Source organism: Arachis hypogaea, chromosome 11 (assembly GCF_003086295.3).
Source record: "Arachis hypogaea cultivar Tifrunner chromosome 11, arahy.Tifrunner.gnm2.J5K5, whole genome shotgun sequence".
In the NCBI taxonomy this organism is placed as follows: domain Eukaryota; kingdom Viridiplantae; phylum Streptophyta; class Magnoliopsida; order Fabales; family Fabaceae; genus Arachis; species Arachis hypogaea.
In genome coordinates this window covers 973,052-983,140 of record NC_092046.1, presented here as the reverse complement: position 1 = coordinate 983,140, position 10,089 = coordinate 973,052, and the positions used below count along the sequence as shown (strand labels likewise).

The 10,089-nt window shown below is 31.8% G+C and overlaps 1 protein-coding gene across 10 annotated transcripts; it reads right to left on the bottom strand.

Annotated features, from left to right (window-relative positions):
• Positions 1-2,487: 2,487 nt before the first annotated feature.
• LOC112723914 (uncharacterized) lies at positions 2,488-8,565 on the bottom strand. Of its 10 annotated transcripts, none has more exons than XM_072206265.1 (8): positions 8,349-8,557; positions 5,776-7,682; positions 5,100-5,650; positions 4,950-5,002; positions 4,799-4,879; positions 3,634-3,718; positions 3,247-3,339; positions 2,488-3,161 (listed from the first exon to the last, which is right to left on the bottom strand). In XM_072206265.1, exons 2-3 carry the CDS (start codon positions 7,621-7,623, stop codon positions 5,624-5,626), a joined length of 1,875 nt encoding a protein of 624 aa, XP_072062366.1. In that variant the 5' UTR covers positions 7,624-7,682; positions 8,349-8,557; the 3' UTR covers positions 2,488-3,161; positions 3,247-3,339; positions 3,634-3,718; positions 4,799-4,879; positions 4,950-5,002; positions 5,100-5,623. The 10 variants fall into 10 exon arrangements, with proteins under 10 accessions (XP_072062366.1, XP_072062367.1, XP_072062360.1 ...); XM_072206266.1 differs by having other exon boundaries at positions 5,776-7,768; positions 8,349-8,504; XM_072206259.1 differs by having other exon boundaries at positions 5,100-7,682; positions 8,349-8,565.
• Between the last annotated feature and the right edge of the window lie 1,524 nt (positions 8,566-10,089).

Below are 10,089 nucleotides of genomic sequence, written 5' to 3'. Positions count from 1 at the left end.
TTTTGCTGTGGTTTTTTTTTTTTTTGGTGACTACATTTTTTTGCTGTGGTTTAAAGTGATTTTACTCTAAATAAAAACAAACATATGCGTAAATCATGTTGGATCCAGGAAATTAATTCATTAGTTATTTTTGTAGTTACTTTATTCACATAAAAAAAAAAAAAACCATAAAATAATAAGGTTTTTCATTTCTAATCATTTCAACCAATAATATTAAGAGGTCCAGGTAATTATCACTCTGATTAATCCATTAGTAAATAGTCTTTCATTTAAGTCCTATATATGAAAAAATCAATTTTAAGAGACCAATATATATATTAAAAAAATACTTGCTTCATCTAAAAAATATATAATATATATAATTTTAAGAGGAAAAAAAGCTCACATGCATTGTCTAGCTTTTATAGTTTTGAAGTGCATATTTTTCACATGATTATTCAACTTTTTTTTTTTTTGCCATATTTCTTGATTATAATTGAGTACTTTGTATCAGAACAAAGTAGAGAGAATCTAAAAGAAATTATTGAAACAATTAATCACTTAAATAATAATAACTAGCTGTTGTTTCTACTTTTTAAGTCCACATCCTTAAACTTTCATTATACATCTAATAAACCTAATAGTGTAGACAATCTTTTGACTGCTTTAATTATGTTTAGATAGATTAATTAATTATGAAAATCATCCAAAACTAATAAAGTTAAATTTCTAAAACTCAACCGTTAATGAAGTAGCTTTGTACTTGTATACTTACACTTTACAACTTAACAATCTTTTGACTGAAAAAGGCATTTATATATATATTGGTAGTGTGTAACATAAAAGAATGAGTCAAGAGATGTATTTTTTAATGATATAGAAGAAACAAAATTGGTGCCTCCGATTTCTTGTTTAGTTGCACAATAATTTCTAAAAGCCGTACAAATCGAATTGAATTGTCTGATTTACATTTTTTAAACTTTAAAAAATTTAGCATTGAAATTGAATTTTTCGATTTTTGTTTTTAAAAATAAAAAATTTTAAAAGTACAAATTGAACCTTTCGATTTGATTAATATCAATTAAAAAAATAACTCCATATCAAACAAAAATACCCAAACTTCTAATAATAACGTATTACACATATTTAATCATTATAAAAAAAAATTGGCCCTTTCATGTACGTAAGGTTTGGTTTTTCATACACTTTAATTTATGAAGAAAAAAAAATGTGAAGCACTTAGTAATTTCATTTTCAAGACATTGTTATGAACCATCTCTTCTAAATTCTAATACTATGGTAATGTATATACAATGTTATGCATATACATTGTTTAAGGTTTTTATATCTCCTCTTGTTCACAAGTTTAAAATAGGTAAGGAAGATGGATTTGAAAAGCTTATTATATATTTTTACAATTTTATTCTTTATTGCATTAGCAATAAACACTTAAATGGTAAAAAATTGTAAACTAATAAGTAATAACCTATATATTAGAGATAAAAATTTAAATTAAATTAAAAACTCAAAATTTCGAATTTGGAAAACTTGAAAATGAAGAGTTTGGAAGATCTTGGAACGTTGACAAAAGTCTCCAAATAATAAAACTCATGAATGAGATTTAACCTTTTAAAATCTTTCTCTTTCCTTTGAACTAGCACTTTTTAACCTAATTCATAACATATTCTCAACGTTATAATTATTTTTCTTATATTAGGAATTCTTCTAACTTAAGTTGTAGCATTTTAAAGTGTTACGGTGTTATCAATTGTAAGAAGTAAAAGTACCAAATTAGTTGCCTAAATTACTTTATATATTTGACTATGAAATATGCTTTCATATCTCATTTATGTGGCATCCAGATGTAACCCTAACTCCCCAAGTTTGATGAGAATGATTTATCAAAATCATACACAACTTAATTAGATTTTTTTTCCCACTTTTTTTTAGGTTAAATATATAACCACTAAACCACCAATGCATGATCATGGAAGAGTTATGCCACTAGTAGCAATTAGTGCTTACAAAAAAGATAATAAAGCATTTGAGTCAAAGTCAATGATTGATCTCTTTCGGCAGACGCTAAAAACAATACTTGAGTGTATGACAATGATCTTTATATATGTAAATATATCCTTTCTCTTTTTCCTTTTCTTCTTTTTCCTTTTTTGGCTAAAATTTTTCTAATCTTTATATATATTGTACGATATAGAGATGGGAATTCTTTTTTTAATAGAATGAATTTCCTACATAGCTTTGAAATTTTATTTTATTTTTTCTTGTATAAGCTAAAATGAGAACATAATTAATTATTTAATTTTGATCCATTATATTCATCAAGTGCCATAGTATTGAAAAGCAAAATTTAGTTGGAGATTTGGTTAAAAACCAAATGTATGTCTTGCATTACTTGAATTTTAAATATTGACTTGATGGATATTGATGGAACAAAATATTAAAATGTTTAGTCACTACTTAGATACAACAAAGATAAATAAATAAATAATATTTGACAAAAGAATGAAGTAAATCACATTACAAATTTTAAGCATATATATTATTCCTAAGAATGTTATGGAAAATTTATTGTACACTCGTCAAGAGAGAGTGATTCTTCCTTCGCAAGGAATAATGACCATAGTCAATGAGTAATTGCTCAAATGGCATAGTCTCTCCATACTCAATTAAGAAGTTGCGGGTTCGAGACTCATATCTTTGGTTTAAAAAAAAAAAAAAGGAATAATGACCATAAAAAATGTGGGTGAAACCTACATAATACTCATAAATTATGTGGGGAAAAAGAAAGGGTGGAACAACTGCTCTTCCATGGTTACTAACAACAAAAAATTACTCCGAAAATGGAGATACATTTAGGCAGACCATGACCTAAACTAGCCAACTCGTCCACGCGCATGTTAGCTTCCCGGCATAAGGTTTGCATCCACCTACAACTCACCGTCGTCGGCTAATTCCCTTATAGCCAGACGAGACACTGCGTAGCCCTAGATTACTCGCGGCGTCACCACAAGACCTATGGTCCATGTTTCTACAAAAATACACAAGCCCTAAGAAATACTCCACAGCTTTGCTTTGGTTACCAAACAAGATCCTAAATTTACATCCAAGCCAAAATGAAACTTCCCTTGTGATATCTAACATAGTCCTTAGCCAAAGATATGATCCTGCAGTGCAATTTTAAGAAGAGGACTAGTAATTTGGTATTATTCTCGACGACGACAGCACGCAAGAGAGAAATAAGGTTCCTACCGTGTCTAGCCATGGTTTAAAATCTCCTTGGTAAAATAATCCTTAAGGTGCTTGAGCTTCTAGTCTCGAGCGCTCAAATCTTGTCTTAGCTGACTAGAAAAAGAAAATGCAAGACTGACTTTGAATTAATTTTTCTTAATAGAACCATTGCAGAACAATCTCTAGCATACTTTTGATGATGTTAACTTGCTCATAAGTGACCATGACAAACATAATAATATCATTTGAAAAGCACAAGTGAGGTAAATTAGGATCATTCCTACTGATTTTAATTGGTTTCCACGTGTTGTGTTCAATATAAGTATTGATAAGGTGAGCCAATCTTTCCATTTCACACAGAACAAAAAGCACTTTTGAAAATGCAGCATGTACATGTACATTACATACCTGAATACCTGATAATCCAGCGAAATCAGTAACTACAGCAACAAATGGTCTTGGACCATTGTTTTAAGGAAAATACAACACAAGCCTGCAAAAGAAAATAACAAAGTATCGAAATAAAACAAGTTTTAAATATGGTAATTAATGGCTTTTTGGTAGTAAGCAATAATATTTTGTACAATGATCCAGATGACTTTATGGTTTTTGGTCATGTCAAGAGATCCAACAAAATGTTTACATTAACTTTCATTTTAATACTCCGTCAAACAACATAAAGTTAGGCTACTCATTTTAGATATTTTCGAAATCAATAGCTTAATTTGGTTAGGAGTTTGAACTTTGAACTGTGTTTGCATGGGATTCAAACTTCAATATTAAAGCAAGGAACGAAAAGCATGGGAAGCTATTACTGACAAACACATATCTATAGATCTATAGATCCGAGTGTAATCACAAACATCCTTACTAGCACTTTAAACTCGGTAGACCCAAATGCCATATGAAGAAAAGGTGTCTCCTTTTTATACAGTTGATTAAAATTACACAAGGAACTCATCCAAGGGAAAATTTGTTATCATAAAAATTAGCATGTGATAATGGGTGAGAGATAACGTTGACTGCAGCTAAGCCGTTAATTGATGAGCCTTTTTAGTTAGATGCTATAATAGTTTGCTAGTAACAAAAGGATAAAAACAAGGTGTTAGATAGGGTGCACAAGGAATCTCTAATTGACAAAGGAAAAAGAGTAGAGATATAATGAAATTAGATAATGCACTAATCTTCATAGTTCCTATTGAGAAAGCTCAACTTTGGCTTTACACTTAATAATAGCACCAGATACAAGGGGCCAAACAACTTCTTGAGGTAAACATAAAATTTTGGAAGTGCAGATGAAAGTTGCCAAGGACTAAACAAGTTAAATGCAATTTTCTTTTCTTTTTTCTTGAAGATTTATATATTCCTAATACTTTCCAATAATCTTGGGTGGAGTGGTAAAGTTTTTGTCTAGATCACAAGTTCAAATATCAAAACAGCCTCTCTACTTATGGAGGAAAGTCCATAGTCAATTTATTGTAAAAAAGTAGTACAAAATTCTGTGGTCACTGTAGTTTCGGTTATTAAAGGAGAAACCTTATACTCCCAAATGAAAAGTAGACTAATCAATTACCTGAAGAAACACATTTGCATTAGTCTTCACCTGATTCAACTTTGACTGCAACTTTCTTAAGAATTTTCTGTGAACGATGTACTGCACAAAACACTGTGTCAATTGTTTCATAATTACATGTCATTCTAACTCATATACTGTAGATCCATACCTATGCACAACAACTTCCTAGTAATCAAATCACAAGGCTTTTCTCTTTCAAACCTGTATAAGCAAACACAATCTCTTGGTCAATAATCAAACAACTATAATTCAGTAAGTCTTCACAAATTACTTAACAGCATCTTGGACTTTACTTCACCTTTGGGTATTTACTTGATATACTTTAAGACTTCGGACAAACCGAAGCTCAAACCGTCTATACTGATTGATTACTTTCGAAATTGAACCTTTCTAGCTTTCACAATACCACGTTCAAAAGCCAAGATGAGATCAGATCCTGGTGTCATTCCTTTGGAAGACATTTCCTTAAGCAGTGTATCAGCTTTCTCCATGTGCCCTCGGATACAAAAGCCAGAAATCATAGCACTATATGTTACAGTATCTGGTTGTAATCCTCTGTCAACCATTTCATCGAAGAGGCTAATGGCATCTTGAAAGTTAGCCGCCCTTATTTGACCATCAATCAACACAGTGTAACTAACAACATCTGGAGTTATTTCCATTTGCTGCATCTCTTTCCAGAGAGAAGAAACGTCCCATGTTCTTTTTCCACTTGGAGACAAGAAATGCCTTCTTAAATTTGCTTTCAAGTTCCCATCAAGTAGAACTGTATACGTAAGGACATCAGGTTTTATCCCTTTTCTCTTCATATCCTCAAAGAGTTCATGGGCCTCTTGCAAGTAGTTCATCCTACAATATGTATTTATCATAATTGTGTAAGTTATTACATCAGGCATAAATCCTTTCTTGATGAAAAAATCAAACAAAGAACGAGCATGTTCCAATTTCCCATCATGGCACATAGCAGCTATTACTTTAGAATACATTATTTTGCTAGGTTCCACGTTAAGAGCCAACATTGTGTCTAGCAGCATAATAGCTTTGTGGATGTCACCTGCCATGCAGAGTTTATCAAGTAGCTTAAAACAGGAACCTTCTTTAGAAATATCTCCTTGGTTTGACAGATTAAGGAATAGTTCATAGGATTTTCCGATAAGGTTTGCTTCACAGTAGCCATTCACCATGGCGGAATAGACTTCAATGCTCCTATCTTCCAAGCTGTTAAAATATGCCTCGGCTTCCACTACCTTCCCCGCTGAACATAAACCTTCGATGATCATCTTGTGTGTAATGGAGTTTGGCTTCACACCTTGAGTCTCCATATAGTCCAAAAGGTCAATTGCATCATGAGCCTGGCCGTTTCTAGACAAACCAGCAGCAATTACATTATATGTGACAATATCAGGCTTCAAACCTTTCTCTTTCATTTCTTTGAACATAGCAAAGGCATCAACAAGTTTACCCCGAAGGAAATATCCATTTATAAGGGTTGTATAGTGCTTAATATCTAAAACCATACGCTTAGCTTTCATGTCTTCCACCATGTCCACTGCATCGTCCACTTTCTCCAACTTACACAAAGCACTGAATACAATGTTGTAGGCCACCCCATCAAGAAACATGCCTGATTCCTTCAATTCTTTGAACAGCTCAACCACCTCCATAGTAAGGCCCATCTCAACCAAGCACTGGAGGATGTAGCTAACAATCACACAATTCGTTTTTATACCTCTTGAAAGCATGGCTTCATGTAGGGCTAAAGCTTTAAGCAGATTATGACTTTTACAGTACCCATAGATCAATGGTGAATAAACATCCACCTGACAAACCAACCCCTTCTTTTCCATATCTAAATACACACTCTCGGCTTCATCCAACTTCATCTCACTACAAAACCCCCGGACAACGACTATGTAAGCATAAAGGTCTACAGGGACATTCTCCCTTCTACATGCTTGGAGGATGGCATATCCCAAAGTGGACCTCATATTCTTGCAAAGCCCCTCAATATAAGCCGTGTAACAATACGAATGAGGCCTTACCCCGGCTTCTTCCATCTCCTTGAACACATAAGCTGCCTCTTCCAGTTCACACTTCTTACAGAATGCCTTTATCACAATACCATAAGTGTAATGGTTAGGACACAAACCAAGTCTCTTGAGTTGTCTATAAATTGCCAACGCCATATCAACCTTACCATTCTCAACCATCCTATTTATAAGAAAGTTACAAGTAAGGATATTCGGCACAACACCGCGCCTCCTAGTTCGGAACAAGAAATCAGTGGCCTCGTCAAACATTTTAAGAACAACACAAGCTTTAACATACACATCAATTGCTCTAAGCATGTAATTGTGATTCCCACCATTAACAGCACCATCATCCAATAGTAACTCAAACAAGTCATGGATTTCAAATGAAGGGTGCTGTTTAGACAGTGCAATAAGATCATGGAACACGGAATCCAACCTTCTATTCAAGCCCCAGTAGCAGAAAATCCTGATGATTGCTGCATAGGTTGAAATGTTCTCAGGGAACCCCACAAACTGTTGTTGCTTCAGTTGAGTGAAGAGTGAAAAAGCAAGAGAAGGATCGTTCTGCAAACTTTTCACAATGTGAAAACTTTCTTCTTTTATGTTGTCGTTGGTGATGTTATTGCTGCTACAATAAGAAGAAGATGAAGAAGAAGAATAATCCTCACTTTCACTGAAATCGGTGTGTGAAACATTGAAGTGTGCAAGTGCAGCAGTTGAAGCAAACTTGAATTTGAACTTGGAGCTGTGAGTGAACTTGGTGATGGGGAACTTGAAGCTAAACCACATGGAAGATTAATATTGAGCAACATCAACAACAAAACTCCGTTTTGTTCCGACAACAAAAACTGTGGCAGAGAGAGAGACACACAAATCACCAGGTATTAAGAGTAGCTGGTTGGGGAAACCAAGCTTCCGAAAACTGGACTAGACACTAGACATCAAACATGGCAAGAAGAAATAAATATCAAATTGCACACTGCAAGTTAAAGATATTCTGGTATGTAGTATTAGTTCTAATACAGCAATCTAACAGCAAAACTTGATCATACTCAATTGCCATAACACCATCTATAGAATGAATCAAAAGTTTGTACAACCTCAATTTTTGGCTTTACACCAGAAAACGTGCTTCAACGATAATCATACAATACAAAATCTTATGCTGACACTAAGCTATTGCTAAATAATTCAATGATTTTTTGTTTCTTTTCTTGCCTAATGTTCCAAATATACTACTTCTTGGCTCTATTATCAATGCATAATCCAATTTTCTTTAACAAGCATACATAGTTTAACCTTTAGAACAAGTTCAGATTCATAGGAATTGGTATAAATAAAATTATCAGCGGCAGCAGCAGCAACAATAAATAACTAAATTAGAAGCAACAACAACACTTATAGCAGCTACAATTCAATAATGCACTGCAAAGATTCACTTATAGCAGAAGCAACAACACAATCATTATCAGCTAAAAGCTAAGTAGCAAAAAAGAGGAAGCAGAGCAGCGTACGGAAGTGGAAGAACGGAAGCAGCACAGAAACAGATTCGAATCTTGCATACAGAACAGAAGAACGAGAAACGAGCGCGGCAGCGGATGCGGCGGCAAACCGGAGAGGCGCAGGCGGTGACGGCGAGAGCTGGGACTAGTTGTGAGAGGCTTTAATCCGGTTTTTCGCAAGGTTAGGGAAAATGGACCCTTTCATTACAAATTAATTTATTAATTAATTAAAATACGTGAAATTCTAGTATTATCCTAACTAATAACTTGAGTTTACTTCTTTACCCTTCCTAAAGAAACTAATGCCTCTGTTTCCTTTTTTGTTAAGAAAGCAAAATTTTGGATAGGCCCAACAGTAAGTTTAAACAATTAACAATCACTGCGCCTCCTGACCAAAAACGTCATAATTAACAATTTTGGATAGGCCCATTTTGACTGACCCAAAAAATGCCGAATTTATAGTGTTAATGCTTCTACTTGAATTATTGATACGTCAAAAAAAAAAAAAATATATATATATATATATTGATAAGAGCTAACATGTCTTTACTCTTTAGTTTGTGTTTTCATTTTGAAACTACTAAATGAAAAATCAAATATGCTATTGAAATCATAGTTGACATAATTAAATCAGTGATTGAATCGGTCATACTATTAATTTATTGATAATTAATTGAATGAATCAATAAAATCGGTCCTATGTAAATAAATAATATAAAATAATCAAAAATCTATAATCAAAATTAAAATATATATCTTTATTAACATTTTAAGAATAATTAAATCTTAAATTTTAAAAATAACTAATAAAAAGACATAAAATTAATCAGTACTAACGTAATAGTATCTTAATTTTACACAATAAGAATAACAATTCATGAACTATATCCATGAACTATATCCAATAATGTTTCTAATGATATATTTGACTAAACCATCCTAAAATAATATAAAATAACAATTATTCTAAATTAATAACTAATATATTTGTAAAAAATCGTATCAAAATTCAATCTCTAAAGCATCTTTTGAGAAATACATATTTAATGTTGCATATTTTTGTCACATTTTTAAATTATTTAAGAGCATTTTTGTTGATAGCAAAATTCAGACACATTTTTGTCAACGATAAAATTATTCGAATGTATTTTTGGTAATTTACCCAAATTAATAACTAATATACTTATATATATAAATATATATGTTGTTTAATTATTTTTTAATATATATTTTATATTCTAATAAATATTTTATATAAATAACTAATTTAATAGTTATTTTTTGATAATTATTAACATGAATGTAAAATTATATAGATAGATAAAATCAAGGGTGAGGCCTAATAGAAACAAAAAAAACAAATAAGCAATTCCAGCTTGCAAACTGCTATGGATCAATGCACAGACAGATGCATGCTCCTATAAGCAAAGGCCAAGCTGTATTTTATGATTTTATCCATACATGTTTCTTGCAAATATGTTATAAATTATTATTGGATATCTAAGTCTATTTATAAATTATTTAATATTTTAATCATGTTATTAAAGCGTATGGGCGAAGGACTTTGAAATAAATGTTCACTTCTCACACGAAAAAAAAAATGCTCACTTTATAAATTATTTTGTATAATATTTTATCATTTAAGTTCTCAAACTTAATGTTTCATAATAATAATAGTATGAAGTTATATCTACGATAAGAGTAATAAAAAGCACAAATTTATCAATATAATTTTGAAAGTTCAATATCAATT

Bases quoted from the DNA above. Each gene is read 5' to 3' on its own strand.
- LOC112723914 (XM_072206259.1), bottom strand. From the start codon at position 7,623: ATGTGGTTTAGCTTCAAGTTCCCCATCACCAAGTTCACTCACAGCTCC.